Source organism: Acomys minous (genome assembly GCF_964271855.1).
Source record: "Acomys minous genome assembly, chromosome: 15".
Taxonomy (NCBI): Eukaryota; Metazoa; Chordata; class Mammalia; order Rodentia; family Muridae; genus Acomys; species Acomys minous.
The window spans coordinates 34482864-34504509 of record NC_140497.1 but is presented as its reverse complement, the minus strand read 5'-3'; the positions used below and the strand labels follow the sequence as shown (position 1 = coordinate 34504509).

The window sequence follows — 21646 nt, the reverse complement described above, 5'->3', positions numbered from 1 at the left end:
GGTGCAGCCTGGCCCGTCTGTTTGGGTTCTGACTACTGTGTTGGACTTCACCTCACACGTGAGCCAAAGTAAGCACGTCCCACTGCAGTGTTGCTTTGTCAAGAGTGTTTTATCACGGGCAGCGGGAAAAGTAATAAATCTACGTAACTTGTGTAAGTCCCTGGGTTCAAGACCCAGCAGGGCAACAGAACAAATGCAAAATTGTTTTTTCCAGATACACTCCAGAGCCTTGTTGGACAGCAAAATGCTCGCCATGGCATAATAAAAATATTCAAGGCATTGCAAGAAAGAAGAGCCAACAAGCACCTATTATATGTGAGTACCAAGTATCCCACAGAAGAGGACCCTTTCTTTCTTGATTTTATATTCCTGTTTACATATGAGGGTAACTTTTAACCCTTCACATTCTGAATCACATCTATTTCTTTTAACTCTGGGCCTGTTATTTTCTGCTTCATTTCTGTTTGTCCTTTCATTTGCCTAAAAAGTATGAGCCTGTCCAGGCGTGGTAGCGCATGCCTTTAATCCCAGCACTCGGGAGGCAGAGGCAGGAGGATCGCTGTGAGTTCGAAGCCAGTCTGGTCTACAAAGCAAGTTCAGGACAGTCAGGACTACACAGAGAAACCCTATCTCGAAACGCCCCCCAAAAAAATAAAAACAAGAAAGGGGACTTGAGAGTCTTCTTGTTACACACTAAGCTCTCTGTTGACTTCTGATTTAACATCCTGCATAAGCATGGTTTCTGTTATTTTGGCAAAGGAAACTGATTTCCGTTTGTTTTTCTGATTAGAATTACCAGTATCATCCAGGTGTGGTGGCGCATGCCTACAGTCCGCATACACAGGAGGTGGAGGTCACTGTGGGCTGCATGACATCTTGTCTCCAAAAAAGAAAAAGAAATACCAAATAAATACCAATATTAAATGTCACTGACAGCTGACATGTCTGACAGACCTTGAAATAAATGGGGTTTATGTGGTCTGAACTTCCTTTGAGAATCACGTGCATCCTGAGGATGGTCTCAGAAGTCTCACAACGGCTTCTTTGCCTTTCCCCCTCGGGCAGGTGCTGATGGAGCTGCTGCTGACGGAGCTGTGTCCTGAGCTAAGGGCTCACCTGGATCAGCTCAAGGCTGGTCAAGCCTGAGACGGCGCAGCAACCGCCGGAGAAATGTCTGTGTCACAGTAGACACGATACGTCCTCCTCTTTCCCACAGAGGGCCTGACAAGAACCACACCTTTGTTTCTGTGCCTCCCTCTGGTCTCCTGCGAGGTGAGCAGCGTGAGAGGGAGGAGGACTGACGCTGTGGTCACAACAGAAAAACAAAGTGACGATTACTGGTTTTTATTTAAATGATATAAATACTTTAAAGCTCAACATGCTGATTGAAGTACAAATGTTAATATGTGATAAGAACATAGGAAATATTTTAAATATTTATGAAATTTTTGTTGTTAAATGACAAACTCTGAATATTGTACAGTTAATCTCCTCGCTGAGGATTCCAAACATTCCTGTGTTTCCCGTGTATTGAGGAACACTGTTGTGCGATGCTTGGTGTAAAGTTATTGTGAAAAATTTTTGTCTTTATTTTTACCAAAGATTTCCCATAGTTTGACGCATTTGAAGCAATAAAATTTAAAAACAAATCCCAGTGCTCAAAGGTATTATGATGCAGAAGGCCCTTGGACACTTGTGCGATAACACATCTGCCGAGAGCCTTTTCCACAGGAGGCACTGTCCGCTGAGGGCTCCCGAAGAAAGCGTAACGAGGAAAAGGCCATGTGGGCAAGGTTCTGAGGAGGTAAGATGTGAGTGGAGCTCGGCAGAGGCAGCCTCGAAAACAGGAAGTCGCTTCCTGGAGTTGAGTCTGTTAATCTGTAAGTCTCGTGCACTGCAAGGTCCCTAGGTGAGGTCAGTGATGGTGGGACCACAGACAAGTCACTGAGTCACTGTTCCCGGGCTTTGTCATCCACCAAGCAATAATACCTATGCACCATTCTTTCTCTGGTTTCTAGAAATACCAAATGCAAAACTGCAATCTGAATAAGAGAAAAACAGGTAATCACATGGTATAGGTTTATCATACTAATAAGTCACAACTGACAGGTTCTTTTGTTTTTGTTTTTTTTGTTTTGTTTTGAGAGGGGGTTTCTCTGTATAAGCCTTGGCTGTCCTGGATTGCTTTGAACACCAGGCCAGCCTCGAACTCACAGAGATCCTGCTGCCTCTACTTCTCCAAGTGCTGGGATTGATTATACATGTGTGCCACCGCACCCGGCTTGGTCCCTTCTTTCAAATTAAGATGGTATTTAAAACCTCAGATGCAGCAGTTTGGAACAGATGCTGAGACTCAGAGCCAAACACTGGGCGGAGCACAGGAAGTCTAGTGGAATAGTGCAGGGGAGGGAGTAAGCTAAAAGGACCTGGACGTGACAGGAGCTCAAGAGCAGCAACAGAGCCAACTAACCAGGGCTCAGGGGCCTGTGGAGACTGAAGCACCAACAAGGACCACGCATGGACTGGACCTAGGCCCCTACACAGACGTAGCCAATGGGCAGCTCAGGCTCCAAGTCAGGGGGGCGGGGGCTGTCTCTGACCTGGACTCTGTGGCCTGCTTTTCGATCACTTCCCCCTGATGCAACTGCCTTGCCAGGCCACAGGGGAAGAGGAGTCCTGATGAGCTGGGGGTGGGGGTGGGGTTAAGGGGGTGCCCCTTTTCTGAGGAATAGGAGAGGGGGGAGATGGAAGGGAAAGTGGGACTGGGAGGAAAGGAGGGAGGGGCTATAACCAGGATGTAAGAGTGAATAAATAAAAAATTAAAAAGACTTCAGACACAACTCAGGTTGGATATTTTATGTATAAGAACTGTCCTTCAATGAGATATTGAAACGACCATTTAGAGTAGATTCAGGGAATGGAATAGAGTGAGTGAAGTTGCCAATGCATCGTTTGTATAACTCTGAGCTACCATTTAGCTAACTGGGTGGGAAATTAAAACTCTAACTCCTCTCTTTAAGACACAGTCTGCTAAACACCTGGGATGAACCTAGAAGTGTGGGCTTTCCTAAAGAGGGTAATAATAACCTGGAATCCTTGCTCCCCTGAGAGAAAGGCTAGCCCCCTCCCCAGTGAGTGTGTGCTGCAGTGTAGGTGCCACACTGCGGTTCCATTCAGGCCTGCGTGTTGTCAGGCTCAGGGAGTTGAACAATTGGTCCCTGGTTGGTGGTGCTGTTTTGAAAATAGAGTTGTTAGAAGTATGTCACTGGGTGCGGCTGTTGCTTTTCCAAGTTCTTACTTCATTTTCAGACTGGGGTTTTGCTGAATGATCCAGGCTGCCCCCAAATTCATGATCCTCCTGCATCAGCTTTCCAAATAGCGGCACTTAGGACTGCCTACCACACATCACTGAAGCCTGACATTTTTTTTCTTTAGTTTCTCTTTTGAAAGGATATATATATATATATATATATATATATATATATATATATATATATATATATATATATATAGAGAGAGAGAGAGAGAGAGAGAGAGAGAGAGTGTTATAACAACCCTATGCTAGGCTTGAGGTATGGAGCAGTGTTTGGGAGGGACTATGGAGTGTTGAGTACTAACTACTACAGAGGAACAGGCCTTGTTCCCAGGGTTGCTTTATAGAACTTTTGGGTAGCATGCAGACGTACACAACTATGTCTTCTCTTTGTATAAAAACAAAGTTCAAGGAAAGTAGGTATGTGAGCACAGAGCCAGGGTCAGGCTTCGCTTCTGCAGCGGCTCCAGCACACACCACCACATACGAACTCCATTTTCTCACTACTAAGAGGTTTCGTTTTTATTTATCCACTGTTGCAAATGACATGGTATGGCTCAGGGGTTCAGAGCGCTGGCTGTTCTTCCAAAGGACGCAGGTTCAATTCCCAGCACCCATATGGCAGCTCACAGCATCACACCTCCAGCTCCAGGGCGTCTGACAACCGCTTCTGGCCCCTACCAGCACCTGTCATGTGTGTGGTGCTCAAATATACACGTAGGCAAAACACTCATACACATAAAATAAATGTTAATTTTTCAAAAGAAAATGACATTAGATTTATAAAATAAAGTTCATACCAGCCAATATGCCAACAAAAGCAGGGAACTGAGGTAGCTTTAAGACCTAATGCTTTTAATACATTTCATAAACATATCATTATACAACTTAAAACATACAAATTTTATTGTTTCCACTGTCATCTTTTTCTTTAGTAGATTTCACTGACAGTAAGACTGTTGCTAATTGAATTTTCTTTCTTTTTTTTTCTGAGACAGAGTCTCTCTCATTATAGCCCTGGCTGACATCAGGCTCAAAGAGACCACCTACCCTTGTCTCCCAATTGCTATGTAGCCTGCTAATTTATTTTTACACAATATTTAGATGTGTGTCACTAACATGAGGAAAAAGTTTGCTAATTTATTAAGTATTTATAAGTTTTTGCACAGCGAAGGAGACAATTATAAGAGTGAAGACATAGTCTACAAAATAAAAAAAAAAATCTTCACCAACTATAGCACCCTTAATATCTATGATGTATAAAGAATTACAAAAATTAAGCACTAAAATCCAGAATTATCTCACCAAGTTGGTGGGTTAAAGAACTACACGTGCCCAGCTACACCACTCCTGGGTGTGTACCTAACGGATCCCAGTGCACACCACAGAGATTAGCACCCACATTTATCTCTGGACTGTCCACCGTAGCTAGGAAATGCAACCATCGTAGATGCCCATTAACAAATGAATAGAAGAAGAAAATGTCAAACAAGCATACAGGAATTTCATCCATAATGAAATGCTTGCAGGAAAATGGATAGAACTGGCATCATGTTAAATAAGACTCCGAGGGCAACTGTTTTCTCTGGAACCAAGTGGAGCCAAGACTTGAAAACGTGTGTGTGTGTGTGTGTGTGTGTGTGTGTGTGTGTGTGTGTGTGTGTAGAGCAAGTTTTGTATTTATGTATATGTGTTTATAGCTCTTGAAAATAGAGGATCATAAGAGGAGAGGAAGAGACCTCAAGGGTAGCGGGAAATAAGCAGATGGATATGGTAAGGAAGGAGAAGGGAAGACTGGGGAAGGGAAGGAGCTACGGGGTGGGGGGAAAGGAGCTATGGGGGAGGGGAGGGAAAGGAACTACGGGGGAGGGGAGGGAAAGGAACTACGGGGGAGGGGAGGGAAAGGAGCTACGGGGGAGGGGAGGGAAAGGAGCTACGGGGGAGGGGAGGGAAAGGAGCTACGGGGGAGGGGAGGGAAAGGAGCTACGGGGGAGGGGAGGGAAAGGAGCTACGGGGGAGGGGAGGGAAAGGAGCTACGGGGGAGGGGAGGGAAAGGAGCTACGGGGGAGGGGAGGGAAAGGAGCTACGGGGGGGGAGGGAAAGGAACTACGGGGGAGGGGAGGGAAAGGAGCTACGGGGGAGGGGAGGGAAAGGAGCTACGGGGGGGGAGGGAAAGGAACTACGGGGGAGGGGAGGGAAAGGAGCTACGGGGGAGGGGAGGGAAAGGAACTACGGGGGAGGGGAGGGAAAGGAGCTACGGGGGAGGGGAGGGAAAGGAGCTACGGGGGAGGGGAGGGAAAGGAACTACGGGGGGGGGAGGGAAAGGAGCTACGGGGGAGGGGAGGGAAAGGAACTACGGGGGGGGGGAGGGAAAGGAACTACGGGGGAGGGGAGGGAAAGGAGCTACGGGGGGGGGAGGGAAAGGAACTACGGGGGAGGGGAGGGAAAGGAGCTACGGGGGAGGGGAGGGAAAGGAGCTACGGGGGAGGGGAGGGAAAGGAGCTATGGGGGGGGGAGGGAAAGGAACTACGGGGGAGGGGAGGGAAAGGAACTACGGGGGAGGGGAGGGAAAGGAACTACGGGGGGGGGAGGGAAAGGAACTACGGGGGGGGAGGGAAAGGAGCTACGGGGGGGGGAGGGAAAGGAACTACGGGGGGGGAGGGAAAGGAGCTACGGGGGAGGGGAGGGAAAGGAACTACGGGGGGGGGGAGGGAAAGGAGCTACGGGGGGGGAGGGAAAGGAACTACGGGGGAGGGGAGGGAAAGGAACTACGGGGGAGGGGAGGGAAAGGAGCTACGGGGGGGGAGGGAAAGGAACTACGGGGGAGGGGAGGGAAAGGAGCTACGGGGGAGGGGAGGGAAAGGAACTACGGGGGAGGGGAGGGAAAGGAGCTACGGGGGAGGGGAGGGAAAGGAACTACGGGGGGGGGGAGGGAAAGGAGCTACGGGGGGGGAGGGAAAGGAACTACGGGGGAGGGGAGGGAAAGGAACTACGGGGGAGGGGAGGGAAAGGAGCTACGGGGGGGGAGGGAAAGGAACTACGGGGGAGGGGAGGGAAAGGAACTACGGGGGAGGGGAGGGAAAGGAACTACGGGGGAGGGGAGGGAAAGGAACTACGGGGGAGGGGAGGGAAAGGAGCTACGGGGGAGGGGAGGGAAAGGAGCTACGGGGGAGGGGAGGGAAAGGAGCTACGGGGGAGGGGAGGGAAAGGAACTACGGGGGAGGGAGGGAAAGGAGCTACGGGGGAGGGGAGGGAAAGGAACTACGGGGGAGGGGAGGGAAAGGAGCTACGGGGGAGGGGAGGGAAAGGAGCTACGGGGGAGGGGAGGGAAAGGAGCTACGGGGGAGGGAGGGGAGGGAAAGGAGCTACGGGGGAGGGGAGGGAAAGGAGCTACGGGGGAGGGGAGGGAAAGGAGCTACGGGGGAGGGGAGGGAAAGGAACTACGGGGGAGGGAGGGAAAGGAGCTACGGGGGAGGGGAGGGAAAGGAACTACGGGGGAGGGGAGGGAAAGGAACTACGGGGGAGGGGAGGGAAAGGAGCTACGGGGGAGGGAGGGGAGGGAAAGGAGCTACGGGGGAGGGGAGGGAAAGGAGCTACGGGGGAGGGGAGGGAAAGGAGCTACGGGGGAGGGGAGGGAAAGGAGCTACGGGGGAGGGGAGGGAAAGGAGCTACGGGGGAGGGGAGGGAAAGGAGCTACGGGGGAGGGGAGGGAAAGGAACTACGGGGGAGGGGAGGGAAAGGAACTACGGGGGAGGGGAGGGAAAGGAGCTACGGGGGAGGGGAGGGAAAGGAACTACGGGGGAGGGGAGGGAAAGGAACTACGGGGGAGGGGAGGGAAAGGAGCTACGGGGGAGGGGAGGGAAAGGAGCTACGGGGGAGGGGAGGGAAAGGAACTACGGGGGAGGGGAGGGAAAGGAGCTACGGGGGAGGGGAGGGAAAGGAACTACGGGGGAGGGGAGGGAAAGGAACTACGGGGGAGGGGAGGGAAAGGAACTACGGGGGAGGGGAGGGAAAGGAACTACGGGGGAGGGGAGGGAAAGGAACTACGGGGGAGGGAGGGAAAGGAGCTACGGGGGAGGGGAGGGAAAGGAACTACGGGGGAGGGGAGGGAAAGGAACTACGGGGGAGGGGAGGGAAAGGAGCTACGGGGGAGGGAGGGGAGGGAAAGGAGCTACGGGGGAGGGGAGGGAAAGGAGCTACGGGGGAGGGGAGGGAAAGGAGCTACGGGGGAGGGGAGGGAAAGGAGCTACGGGGGAGGGGAGGGAAAGGAGCTACGGGGGAGGGGAGGGAAAGGAGCTACGGGGGAGGGGAGGGAAAGGAACTACGGGGGAGGGGAGGGAAAGGAACTACGGGGGAGGGGAGGGAAAGGAGCTACGGGGGAGGGGAGGGAAAGGAACTACGGGGGAGGGGAGGGAAAGGAACTACGGGGGAGGGGAGGGAAAGGAGCTACGGGGGAGGGGAGGGAAAGGAGCTACGGGGGAGGGGAGGGAAAGGAACTACGGGGGAGGGGAGGGAAAGGAGCTACGGGGGAGGGGAGGGAAAGGAACTACGGGGGAGGGGAGGGAAAGGAACTACGGGGGAGGGGAGGGAAAGGAACTACGGGGGAGGGGAGGGAAAGGAACTACGGGGGAGGGGAGGGAAAGGAGCTACGGGGGAGGGGAGGGAAAGGAGCTACGGGGGAGGGGAGGGAAAGGAGCTACGGGGGAGGGGAGGGAAAGGAACTACGGGGGAGGGGAGGGAAAGGAGCTACGGGGGAGGGAGGGGAGGGAAAGGAGCTACGGGGGAGGGGAGGGAAAGGAGCTACGGGGGAGGGGAGGGAAAGGAGCTACGGGGGAGGGGAGGGAAAGGAACTACGGGGGAGGGAGGGAAAGGAGCTACGGGGGAGGGGAGGGAAAGGAACTACGGGGGAGGGGAGGGAAAGGAGCTACGGGGGAGGGGAGGGAAAGGAGCTACGGGGGAGGGGAGGGAAAGGAACTACGGGGGAGGGGAGGGAAAGGAGCTACGGGGGAGGGAGGGGAGGGAAAGGAGCTACGGGGGAGGGGAGGGAAAGGAGCTACGGGGGAGGGGAGGGAAAGGAGCTACGGGGGAGGGGAGGGAAAGGAACTACGGGGGAGGGAGGGAAAGGAGCTACGGGGGAGGGGAGGGAAAGGAACTACGGGGGAGGGGAGGGAAAGGAGCTACGGGGGAGGGGAGGGAAAGGAGCTACGGGGGAGGGGAGGGAAAGGAACTACGGGGGAGGGGAGGGAAAGGAGCTACGGGGGAGGGGAGGGAAAGGAGCTACGGGGGAGGGGAGGGAAAGGAACTACGGGGGAGGGGAGGGAAAGGAGCTACGGGGGAGGGAGGGGAGGGAAAGGAGCTACGGGGGAGGGGAGGGAAAGGAGCTACGGGGGAGGGGAGGGAAAGGAGCTACGGGGGAGGGGAGGGAAAGGAACTACGGGGGAGGGAGGGAAAGGAGCTACGGGGGAGGGGAGGGAAAGGAACTACGGGGGAGGGGAGGGAAAGGAGCTACGGGGGAGGGGAGGGAAAGGAGCTACGGGGGAGGGGAGGGAAAGGAACTACGGGGGAGGGGAGGGAAAGGAACTACGGGGGAGGGGAGGGAAAGGAGCTACGGGGGAGGGGAGGGAAAGGAACTACGGGGGAGGGGAGGGAAAGGAACTACGGGGGAGGGGAGGGAAAGGAGCTACGGGGGAGGGGAGGGAAAGGAGCTACGGGGGAGGGGAGGGAAAGGAACTACGGGGGAGGGGAGGGAAAGGAACTACGGGGGAGGGGAGGGAAAGGAACTACGGGGGAGGGGAGGGAAAGGAGCTACGGGGGGGGGGAGGGAAAGGAGCTACGGGGGAGGGGAGGGAAAGGAACTACGGGGGAGGGGAGGGAAAGGAACTACGGGGGAGGGGAGGGAAAGGAACTACGGGGGAGGGGAGGGAAAGGAACTACGGGGGAGGGGAGGGAAAGGAGCTACGGGGGAGGGGAGGGAAAGGAGCTACGGGGGAGGGGAGGGAAAGGAACTACGGGGGAGGGGAGGGAAAGGAACTACGGGGGAGGGGAGGGAAAGGAACTACGGGGGAGGGGAGGGAAAGGAACTACGGGGGAGGGGAGGGAAAGGAGCTACGGGGGAGGGGAGGGAAAGGAACTACGGGGGAGGGGAGGGAAAGGAACTACGGGGGAGGGGAGGGAAAGGAACTACGGGGGAGGGGAGGGAAAGGAGCTACGGGGGAGGGGAGGGAAAGGAGCTACGGGGGAGGGGAGGGAAAGGAGCTACGGGGGAGGGGAGGGAAAGGAACTACGGGGGAGGGGAGGGAAAGGAGCTACGGGGGAGGGGAGGGAAAGGAACTACGGGGGAGGGGAGGGAAAGGAGCTACGGGGGAGGGGAGGGAAAGGAGCTACGGGGGAGGGGAGGGAAAGGAACTACGGGGGAGGGGAGGGAAAGGAGCTACGGGGGAGGGAGGGGAGGGAAAGGAGCTACGGGGGAGGGGAGGGAAAGGAGCTACGGGGGAGGGGAGGGAAAGGAGCTACGGGGGAGGGGAGGGAAAGGAACTACGGGGGAGGGAGGGAAAGGAGCTACGGGGGAGGGGAGGGAAAGGAACTACGGGGGAGGGGAGGGAAAGGAGCTACGGGGGAGGGGAGGGAAAGGAACTACGGGGGAGGGGAGGGAAAGGAACTACGGGGGGGGGGAGGGAAAGGAGCTACGGGGGGGGGAGGGAAAGGAGCTACGGGGGAGGGGAGGGAAAGGAGCTACGGGGGAGGGGAGGGAAAGGAGCTACGGGGGGGGGGAGGGAAAGGAGCTACGGGGGGGGGGAGGGAAAGGAGCTACGGGGGAGGGGAGGGAAAGGAACTACGGGGGAGGGGAGGGAAAGGAACTACGGGGGGGGGAGGGAAAGGAGCTACGGGGGAGGGGAGGGAAAGGAGCTACGGGGGGGGGGAGGGAAAGGAGCTACGGGGGAGGGGAGGGAAAGGAGCTACGGGGGAGGGGAGGGAAAGGAACTACGGGGGGGGGAGGGAAAGGAGCTACGGGGGAGGGGAGGGAAAGGAGCTACGGGGGAGGGGAGGGAAAGGAACTACGGGGGAGGGGAGGGAAAGGAACTACGGGGGGGGGAGGGAAAGGAGCTACGGGGGAGGGGAGGGAAAGGAACTACGGGGGGGGGAGGGAAAGGAGCTACGGGGGGGGGAGGGAAAGGAGCTACGGGGGAGGGGAGGGAAAGGAGCTACGGGGGAGGGGAGGGAAAGGAGCTACGGGGGGGGGAGGGAAAGGAACTACGGGGGAGGGGAGGGAAAGGAGCTACGGGGGGGGGAGGGAAAGGAGCTACGGGGGAGGGGAGGGAAAGGAACTACGGGGGGGGGAGGGAAAGGAGCTACGGGGGGGGGTCATAGAGGAGGAGGAGTGAGACAATAGTGATGCAGGTATGAAGACGTCATGATGAAATCCATTTCTTTTTGTGATAACTTAAAACATTACTTATAAAAACTAATATTTTCATAAGTAAGCTTTCCCAGGCTAGATTACCAAACAATATTTAGATGTAGTTCTTAGGTTAATGATTTTTATGAATTTGTTCTCATATTTTAACTTTATTGAAATGTTTCTAAGACTTACCAAAAAATGTAGAACATGAATACAAACAAAAGCAGATTGCTGTAATTCTCATATTTATTGAGGGGGTCATACTGGTTTCATTCATTGATTTGAGAGCTTTGAGGGAACATTTGGGGAAGGTGAACCTAAATAATTTCTTAAATCCATTTTTAAAAATTTACAAATTAGCCAATTATCTGTAAGAATCTTCCAATAAGTTATACGAACACTATACAATTTCTCCCAAAAGGATTTGAAAGTCAAATCTTTAGATTTTCTTTGGCCTTCACTTAATTTTGTGAAAAAAAATTCAATACTAAATACATTTTAAATTAGCAAAACTCATAAACTCAAACAAATGCTAAAGAAAATATAAAGAGTTAAACTTTCAAATTATGTTTTAAAGTAAGTTGGCAGCATGTGTGCTTTAGAAATCATAAAACGCAATCTGTACTTTGTCATCCCAGACACTGCATTTAACAAGGCAAGGGGGTACTTTGCTTTTGTCATGCTGTAAAACTCAGTACAGGCCAGGCCACTCTACAGATTGAGGGGGGGTCTCCGGGGACTGTCCCCAGCAATCTGATTGGCCTTTAAGTTTTTGTTTGTAATAAAATTACAGAATACAAATGTAAGAATGAAGGTAGCATTTCTGTAAAACACCCTGGGTAATGTAATAGAGGCTCAGAAAATAACAGATGTAGCTGCTGGAAACACACACGTTGTTTCAGATAAGAATTGATGGTCTTTGTTGAAATGCTTTGTGGTCTAAATTCTTTGACGAATAAGTAAGGAGTGAAGTTCATCTGTTACTGCAGGGTTCAGGCGGCACGCCTGGAAGAGAGAAGAGAGGCAGGCATTTGATACATTCTTATTGTTTGGGTCTCTTGTCTTTGAAAACAGACAAACAATATACACATATTTTAAATTAAAATTTAAAAAAAGAATTATTAAAACAGGAAGTAGACATCAACAACGTCTGGTCTCAAGCTGTTACATTATTATGTAAGCGGAATCTACAATACTTTTATTTTAAAATAATATAGTTTTAGCGTGCCTAGGTCATAAGGTGCATGATTCTAGAATGTCAAGGGTTTGGCAGGAACACCAGGTGCCATTCTGAGCAGATGTTGTCTCTTCAGCACCACGACATTGGTCTTACCCAGGTTGCTTAGCTGTGATCTTCCAGGAGAAGATGTTTGTATTTGTTTCGGAGACAGTGAAATCAAAAAGGTCTCCTTCATGTTAAGTCCAAGTTTCCCGGCATAACTTTAGAAACATGGTGGGTTCTAGAATACACAACACTTATAGACGCCTAAGGAGCCAAGTATAAGGAGCTTGGTGAGCTGCAACCAGGCATGAGCCCTGGCCAGGGGTTCTGCCATCTTTACTGCCCTACCTGTGGTGTAGCTCCAGCTCCCCTCACTCTTGGCCACAGTTCCTTTGTGCAGGACACTCTCAGCTCAGTGAAGTGACCACCACCATCAGGGTCTTCTCGTGTTTATCTCTCACTGCCTCCCTCACACAACCTCACTAGCTGCTCCTCTTCACTGTCTCCACGTCACCAGCATCTTCTGTAGTGTAGGACAGCCTAACTGGGTACTGGCTCTGCCTGCAGCATTAGTGCACAGTAACGGGGCTATTATCTCCCTATAGGTGGAAAACCATTCTAGTGTTGCTTTTGGTTTACTGATTTTTCAGGGTGTTTATACCAAATATCAGGTCATTCTAAACTAGATTTTCTCCCATGCTTATCTACAAAGCATACTATGAATATTCTAGAGCATGGGATTAGATTGGTTTTGGAGGTGTCAGAAGGCATTTATAGCAAAGTTAGGTGTTCATGGTCATTACTCACATGACAAGAATGACATGGTGGCAAATACCACAGACATCAGTTGTATTTGTAACTTTGGAAATGTGTTTAAAGTACTATAATTCAGTGTTTCTAAACTCGTGTGCACACTAGAGAGCTTTGGCAGGTAATGGTGCTATCCCACACCTACAGACTATGAATTAACTCTTCTGAAATAAGGTCTGGCACTAGCCTCTAGTTCTAGAATCTTCAGGGCTCACAGTGGCAGGATTTCCATGAGTTCCAGACCAGCCTGGGCTACACAGCAAGACATATGTCCAAAGAATGGCATACAGAGTTAATCATGGTGCCATTTTAACTTGTGTTCATGAACATCACTGACCTAAGGCATGACCAGTTTCTTTCCTTCCTTCCTTCCTACCTGTCTGTCTGTCTGTCTTTTTAATTCACTGCAGTTACTTTTACAGTGGCTCCCCAGCCCCACCCAAAAGTCTTAGATCTGAAAGTGACCATATGGATTAAAATGTGAGAGTGAGAGGATTACCTCGCACTCATGAAACTTTGTCATGGGGGTATTACTTAAAAACCTTCATTTAATGACAATATTAGAATGAAAATTTACTAGATACAGGTTCAAAATTTTTTTTTCACGTGAAGACTCAAACATTTAGGCCCTAAGGGCAATGATAGGCCTTTAGCTGCAGGTGGCAGTAGATTTAAGGAGAAAAATTTACACCAAATGAGACTTTTTATCATCTGAGCTTAATTATGCTGATAAGAATCTACTAGGTCCACGTGCAATCTGCACAGGCTCACCATAGACAAGTTGTCTGCACAGAGGTTAGAAAACCTCACCAGAGAGCAGTTCCACTCTCAAGGAGACGACAGTGGTTTGGAGGGAGGTAAATTTCCGTTTTGTCCCCAAACTTACCTTAGAATAATAGTGTTTGGCAGCTGCTTCATCTTTCATAATGCCCAAGCCAAGCTGGAGACACCGCGCATAATAGAAAGACGCCATGGCCATGCCTTTGCTGATAAACTCCGGGAGACAGTCTGTGACGTGGGCTATCACGGGGATGTCGTGCACTTCATCATAGTCCGCTATCCTGAAGGGATGCGAGATTGTGAAATTCAAAAGGACACCAGCAATGGTTCATGTTTTCACAGAACAACCTGTAGAGCCTCTGTGCTCACAGTGACGGCCCTACCCTTTGGACAAGTTTGCGGTGGTGAAGTTAATGGGACACTGTCTACTAATAGCAGGACGAGTAAGCTAGATCACAGCTTCTCTGTGGAAATGCTCATAGGGAAAACCATGTCATTAATATCATAAGTGTAATTATCTTCTTGTGGATAAATTAAGTACAGGATAAAAAAGAATTCTATACTCCCTTGTGCAGGGAGCACAGGAAGTCCTCAGGGACTGTGTATTTTAACCTGGGCACAGCCATGTCAGGAACTCGGACCCATGGGATGATTGGTAACCCATCTGGGCCAGGCTGAAGACGCATGGCAAAGGTTTTTCTCAGGAGTCCAAGGATGAGTGTTTATGGAGAGCTGCTCTGTGTGTGCAGAGACTGAGAACTGCAGCTTCCTCCTCCCACATGTGACATCTGGAGCCTTCTCCCTACAGAGATCTCCAACCAGAATGACAGGCCGGGGTGGTGGCAGAACCCACTCAATCCCAGCTTTACTGTACTTCTGCTGTTGAGGTGTCTGTCTTTTCTGCATGTCCTCACTGTCCCTAGCCAGGGGCCTAGGATCCAAACTTCTGTAAAACACGGCAACCTGCTAGGTGCAGTGGCATGGGCCTGTAATCCCAGGACTCAGGGAGGCAGAGGCAGGCAGATCTCTGTGAGTTTGAGGCCAGCCTGATCTACAAAGTGAGTCCAGGACAGCCAAGGCTACATAGAGAAACCCTGCCTCAAAAAGCAAAAAACAAAAACCCAAGACAACAACAAAAAACCCAACCAACCAACAAAAATATGGCAACCCTTGGATCATACACTGAAACATCAATCTTAAGTCTAGATAGTCATCACATAGGCCACTTTAACATTCTAAGAAGCTAACATACTTATCTTCAAAAAATCTGCAATTAAAAATGCTAGCCTTAGCAAACTATACATACATATGCCGACTTGTGTGAGAAGGAGATGTAGTCAACTTCATGTCAGCTACAATGTTAGGGGGGATCAGAATACGGAAAATGATTCAAGGTTCTAAAGATTTTAAAGGTAGGTTCAGGCTTGATAGCTCAGCAGACCACGGCACTTACCACCAAACCTGATGAACTGAGTTTAGCCCTCAGGACCCACACAGTGGAAGGATCCAAGCAACTCCCTCATGGGGCTCTCTGAGCTTCACAAGCATGCTGTGGTGTGTGCACACTCACAGCCAACAAATCAGTGTAAGAAAAATGTTAAGAGCTGTGTAGAATCCTAGCCAGGATGGGCACTTGCTGGGAGTGCTGGACGTGGCTCCTTCGATGGCCTGCTGCCTGGAAGGTGAGATGCCCAGGAGGAGAGGGGAAGAACTCTCTCTCTTTTCTCTCTCTCTCTCTCTCTCTCTCTCTCTCTCTCTCTCTCTCTCTCTCTCTCTCTCTCGCTTTTATCTTCTCTTAGTCTCTGTCATTCTCTGGGATGGGGTTGGGAGCCTGACTGGGGCATAGATCAACATACCCATAGTCTGGTGGCCACTCTAGAGTACCCCGGACTGGTTTTTTTTCCCCCTGCTCTGTTACTGCTTTTGTACAGCATGGATAAGTATATGTAGGAAACAGGGTAGAGTCTTATGGACCCAGAAAACTCTTCGAAGAATTTGTAAAACATTTGGGTCTTTGACCAAAACCATCACTTTATGGTCGTGAAGCTTTACTTCAGCTATGAATATAGGAAGCGATTAAGACTCCTTAATACACATTCTAATGTATCAGTTTACACTGAGAAACCCACTTCAGCTAATAGCGCTGAAATCCTGAAGGTACAGAATTGTACTTTCAAATATGATCATAACTAGCCATACTGGCTACTCACTTAAAATTTAACTAATTTAGAATGTCAGTCCTCAGTGGCACTGGAGCATTTAAGGTCATGGAGGAGCTGTCATTTCAATGCTACAGAAAGTATTGTTGGACAAATCTGGCATAGAACACCAAGTAGTTAATGCCAAGATAATACCAAGAACATCAAGAAATTATCTCTACCTTGTTATTCAAACATTACTGTAGCATGAATATGTCCCCTGCAACATTCATGTGTTACCAGTGTCCCAAGATTAAGAAGTGTTTAGGTCACAAGGGCACCCTCGTTTGTGAGATTAAGGCTCTTGAATAAAAGGCTGTACACAGCCTTTGCTGGCAAGAGAAACTTTCCCGTCGAAATCCTGCTTGTGGGGACACAGTATCCATCTGAACGCAGAGAGAACGCAGGCTTTACCATCCGTCTGAACTTGTCAGCACCCTGATCTCAGACTTCTAGGCTACAGAAATGGGAGAAAATTTTCTATTCATTATAAACCACCCCTCAGCGGTCGCGAGGAAGCAACACAGAATGAAGTAAGCCAGTCACCTTTTGGAAAACGCAACACACTTGGTGAAAAACTTCCTCTTGTAGTAATATTCCACAAGAATGCCCTGGGCGTAGACGTTCCCTCGTTCAGCTGCCTCCCGTAGGCAGTGCAGGGCCGCTTCCATGTCCTGGCGGATTCCCTGTCCGTAAAAGTACATGAGACCAAGTGCACCCTGGGACTCCAGATTTCCGTTGCCACAAGCTTCCGAATGCCAGAAAAATGCCTGAGAAGTCACAATTTCATTTTATTATCGGCAGGATGAAAGTATGAGGGAGTTCTAGAAAGAAAAAATTCTAAGTATAATTGTGTAAGTATTGGCTATGTCTCCAGGAACTAGTTCTACAGGAATGTCCTTGACTGTATGTACATGGGCTTCAAAGTCCAAGGAGAGTTTCAGAGGAAGGTCAGCTGTCTGGGGTCTCAAGCTCTGCAAGTCTCGCAGGGCAAAGGAGAAGGAGGTGAAAACTAGGAGCTACGGGAAGGTTTACACCTGCAAGGAGGCGCGCTCACAAGATCTCCACCAACGCTAAGGGAAAGCTAGAGCTTGTGTGTGCTTTCCTGTTGCTATGACCAAAAGCCTGCTGATGGGTTCGTTTTGGCTTATTGTTCCTTCCCTCACAGCAGGGAAGGTGTGCCAATAGGAACAGGAGGTGATGGGCTGCTCACAGTGCCTGCACAGTACAGAAGCAGAGGAGGGTGGGTAGGCTTTAAAAAAAAAAACAAAAACCCTCAAGCTCTGCCTCCTTCCATTTCCTCCAGGGAGGCTCTGCCTCCTAAAGATCCCACAACTTTCCAGCACAGTGCCACCAGCTGGGAACAAATGTTCAGACCTAGGAATCTGTGGCATCCTCTCATATTCAAACCACAGGAGAGTCCTGGCTGGATCTCAGCAGGCGCTGGCTACCAAGATCAAAGGCAATTTAGGTCGTTTGTATTTGTTACTTCCCCCATTGCTGTGGCCAAATGCCTGACAGGAAGCAGGTATTCAAGAGAATATAATTTTTCTGGCTCATAGTTTGAGAGGGGTACAAGCCCACCATGCGGGGCAGTCACCAAGGCAGGAAGTTGAGATGGCCAATCACACTGCAACCTCAGTAGAAGACAGAGACAGAGAGATGAACGGCTTGCTCAGCAAGAGTGTTCAGTTTTATTTACTTTTCGAGTCGATTCTCTCATTTATCATGTGGGTTCTGAGGATCAAGCTCTGATGGCCAGGCTTGGTGGCAAGCACACCTAAGCTGAGTGATTCCACCGGCCCAGCTTTCTTGTTTCTTACCTGGTCTGAGAGCCTGGACTAAGGGTAGCACCGCCCACATAAGCACAGAGGCTTTGCTGCTGCTCAGTAATTCTACATCCTGATTAACCATCACATGACCTAACACTGAACCGCATTTAAAGAAAGCATATCTAAGTGGATGTCTGAGGAACATTCCTAGCTGTGGCCTGGCTCTTACGAATTTGCCATTAACCCTTCACTGACCGATAAGACTCAGCCCTACATCTTTTCATTGTAGAATTTCCTTCTAATTATTGTCATGGGACTATATTTTGACAGAAATACAGCAGTTTTAACTTTTAGTTCCTGGTGTGTTTTACTCACCAGTGCCATTTAATACTTCCTGAAATCAAAGGACTCTAGTCATGCTTAAACAATTCTGGTCATTATTATTTCAGGAATAAAATCTTCTTTTAGCTTTTGCAGTGTTGTGCTTTATTCATGGGACCCTTTCTAGCAACAGATTCTCACATCCATAGTCTCCTTTGGTAAAAGCGGGCAAGGCAAGGGCTGTCCATCCGGGAGAGGTTTGAGCTGAGCTCCAAGATTTGGGATGATTAATCTTGACTGTCAATTTGATTAGGCTGAGAAATTCTGAGAGACAATGAAGCACACTTCTGGGTATGCAGGTGAGGAGTTTCTGAAGGAGATTAAGAGAGGGTGGGCCGAGCCGGGCGTGGTGGCGCACGCCTTTAATCCCAGCACTCGGGAGGCAGAGGCAGGCGGATCGCTGTGAGTTCAAGGCCAGCCTGGTCTACAAAGCGAGTCCAGGACAGCCAAGGCTACACAGAGAAACCCTGTCTCAAAAAAACCAAAAAAAAAAAAAAAAAAGAGAGGGTGGGCCTAACACCATTCAATAGGATCAGGGCCTGGATGGGACAACAGAAGGGAGGGGGGGAAACCCACCTACATCCTCCCCCCCTCCTCTCTCTCTCTTCCTCTCCTCCCTCCCTCCCTCTCTCTCTCTCTCTCTCTCTCTCTCTCTCTCTCTCTCTCTCTCTCTCTCTCTCTCTCTCTCCCCCCCCCCTTCCTGGCCTCAGTGAGATGAGAAGGAAGTCAAATGTCAAATATCTGTCACGGTGGGTGACGGAAAGTCTAACACAAGATCCCAGTGTGAGCTTCCTTTACGTTCTTTAGGAAATGTAAGAGGTAGCCAGGCCTACAGACTTCCTCCACCAGGACTTCTCTGAAAAGAACTGGGGAAACAATTACTAACCTCGATGTGGTGCTAGCGTTAAAAGAAAGAAGGCAGAGATGAGGTTCAGCATTAGGGTGTTCGCCTTGCCAGTACCAAAATAAGCACAGTCTTTCAGTGGGGCAGCAGGAAGTACCTTTTCTAGTTGCTTCGGCTCCTGCATTGAGTAATACAGTCCTAGGATACTCTGCGCCTTCACACTCGCTTTTGGGTTTCCATTGTCCGCAGCGAACAGCCACAGTCTAAGAGAGAGAACAAGGGAAGTTACTCTTTGTGCCAGCTGTTTAGTAGCACAAACTCTTAGTTCCAGGGAAGGTTACCTCTCTGCTTCCTCATCGGACCGTTTCACGCCTCTCCCTTCAAAGTAAGCTCTTCCAAGGTTGTAAGCAGCGGCGAATTTTAAGTGCACTGTTTGGGGGCATGGGGAATCAAGGATTTTCTTCATATAGTCCACTCCTTTTTCCTTCCACAAAGGAAAAGAATAAACAAACAAACAAACAAACAAAAGACGCTAGTTTTTAGTTTTGCTCAGACTGCACGTCTTTCTTCTTATAGTATATAGTATATATATAGTATAGTATATAGTATATAGTATATGTAGACTATAGTTCAAGGTTAACACAGTGTGTACAAATCCCAGATTTACACTTAGGATATCTTTGCACTGGATTTTCAAGGATGAAGACAAGGGAGGAGGGGTTGTAAAGAGTAAGCGCTGTTGAGGCTTCCCAGGAGCTCTGCACCGTGGAGTGAACACTGTACACTCTCTTCTCTCAGCCTCCCTCTCACCGAGTGTTCCCTTTAGTACTTGACATCTGCACAGTTACATAACTGTCATTCTAAGTAAAAGTGACAAAACATGCCCCTTGAGTAAAGCTGAGTTTGGTCCCCAGAACCCACATAGTGGAAGGGGAGTTTTCTGACTCTCTTCATGTGTGATGCGGGATGTGTGTGTGTGTGTGTGTGTGTGTGTGTGTGTGTGTGTGTGTGTGTACACTGTGCTGGTTTAGCAGCAGAAGACTCTAGTTTGATTCCCAGCACCCAGGTAGACTCATCACTACCTGTAACTCCAGCTCCATGATGTCCACTGCTCCCTTCTGACCTCCACAGGCACCTGCACACACATGCGCACACGCGTGCACACACACACACACACACATACATACACACACACACACACACACGCACACGCACACACACACACACCTAAAAATAAAATCTTTTTGAAAGGTCAAAATAAAGAGCACCACTAAGGCATTCCCACAGAAAGCCCAGAAAAGCCACCTCAGGGGACAATTCCTCAGTCAGTTTCCCTTGGCTCAGAATCTGCCCCTTTAGTTTTTCCAGGCCAGAAACTGTGTCCATTCAATGGCCTTGCTGCTCTTCAAAAGTGATTTGTGTTACCTAAACCAAGTTAATGAATTCCTAGCTTTGGGTGGCTTCCTTCCTGACCCACACCTCATAGTGTCAAGGTATTTCTGAATCTCCGAAACAAAAATGTTTGTCTCAATTTCTCTCTTTTGTTCCCTTGTCGTCACTGAATGTGACTCCTTCGAATGGAGTTCTATGATCACAGTGTCAATGCAATGCCCTTTGTTCTCTCAGCCGGTACCTAGCGTTTCAACCCCTCCCATGGGCCTGAGTTTGTTCTTTTGGCCTGACTGCTCCCCCTGGGGGTAGGAGGACTTAGCAGACGGCCCGAAGCTCAGGCCCCTGAGACTAGAGCTGAACTCAGCACCAGAGGAGGACTGTTGGGAGCCTTGAGTTTAGTTGGTAACTTTAACTGTCACAGATGATTGTTTTGGAGATCATAGAAAATATGACTCCAAGTCACCTGGAAGATACTCGATGAGTCTATGATGGGACCGCAAGGTCAGATACTCACTGAGTCTACTATATAGATCTGATACCTGGGTATATTGCAATGAACAAGATAGACAAGCCTCCTGATTTGTGAAGCTTGTGTCTCAGTGAGGGATAAATAAGTTAAACAGAAGACAAATCATTAAGTAGCCACTAAAGCTATGAGAAAATAAAGACTGCTATTTTACAGTACAACTACAGCCAACTTCTAAGAAGAAAACATCCCATCAGCTACCAATAATAGGAGGATTAATGAAGAGTTGACAATGATGCTCTGTGGGAGGAAATGGGACCAACCTACTTGTCTTTCAGAGGAAAAGAAAGTAGAAAGAGAACACATAGAAAGAGGCAAGAGCAGGGCAGAAGGGAGTTGGTAAGGTTTTGAAGAACCCTGCGACAGCTCAGGCGGGAAGCAATCCTTCATGGATGGCAGCAGAGGTGAACGAGGAGCAGAGTGCAGTCTGGGGCTTATTTTTTCTCTGATTAGTTTAAATTGTTCCCTCTTTCATCAATTCTTTTTGGATAGATGTGAATCTTTCAAAGGTTTTAGAAAGATGTCCTCACTATTATTGTAACTTTCTTAATACCTACTTCTAAATCTCACATTAAATGGCCCTGTAACTTTTATAATGTGTCAGCCTTGTTATGATTTAAACGTAAACAGGGAGCACTGAGTTAGAAAGGATAAAACCAGTTCTTGGAAATGGTTTCATGCTAGCGAAAGACACGGAAAGTTGCATGTGTGACTGTATGATGACTATGTTACGGCATCAGCTTGCTTCATGGAGGGACAGCCACCTCACCCAGAATCCCTCTGGTAGGTCTTCTGTTCTACTAAATCTTGGCTGGCCTTGCTAGCAAACTGACTGATATCTTGTTACCTCAATGCTAATAAAATACCGAAGAAGTGCATGAGATGGCAGTAAACATAAGAGCCTCAACATGTTGACACTTTAAACCATCTTTTACATTATATTTTATATTATATATTTAATTTATTTAGTGTGTGTATGTATATATGCATGCATGCATGTACATATGTG

At 49.6% G+C, this 21646-nt stretch overlaps 2 protein-coding genes across 6 annotated transcripts in view; one reads left to right on the top strand and one right to left on the bottom strand.

Moving 5' to 3' along the window:
* The window catches only part of SNX25 (sorting nexin 25), a 133655-nt gene that overhangs the window by 110615 nt on the left and 1394 nt on the right, over window positions 1-21646 (top strand). For 2 of the 3 annotated variants that reach the window (XM_084758940.1, XM_084758941.1), the window contains exons 18-19: window positions 215-315; window positions 1066-1649. In XM_084758940.1, coding sequence (XP_084615066.1) covers window positions 215-315; window positions 1066-1146 — 182 coding nt within the window. In that variant the 3' untranslated portion in view covers window positions 1147-1649. Of the gene's footprint in view, window positions 1-214; window positions 316-1065; window positions 1650-21646 lie in introns of those variants that run through there. The other variant, XR_014774924.1, reaches the window with a different exon arrangement.
* Window positions 10699-21646, bottom strand: part of LRP2BP (LRP2 binding protein) — a 28799-nt gene continuing 17851 nt past the window's right edge. For all 3 annotated transcript variants that reach the window (XM_084758969.1, XM_084758970.1, XM_084758971.1), the window contains 5 exons: window positions 19061-19203; window positions 18877-18982; window positions 16269-16492; window positions 13631-13805; window positions 10699-11717 (listed from right to left, as the gene is read on the bottom strand). In XM_084758969.1, coding sequence (XP_084615095.1) covers window positions 11652-11717; window positions 13631-13805; window positions 16269-16492; window positions 18877-18982; window positions 19061-19203 — 714 coding nt within the window. In that variant the 3' untranslated portion in view covers window positions 10699-11651. The remainder of the gene's footprint in view (window positions 11718-13630; window positions 13806-16268; window positions 16493-18876; window positions 18983-19060; window positions 19204-21646) is intronic.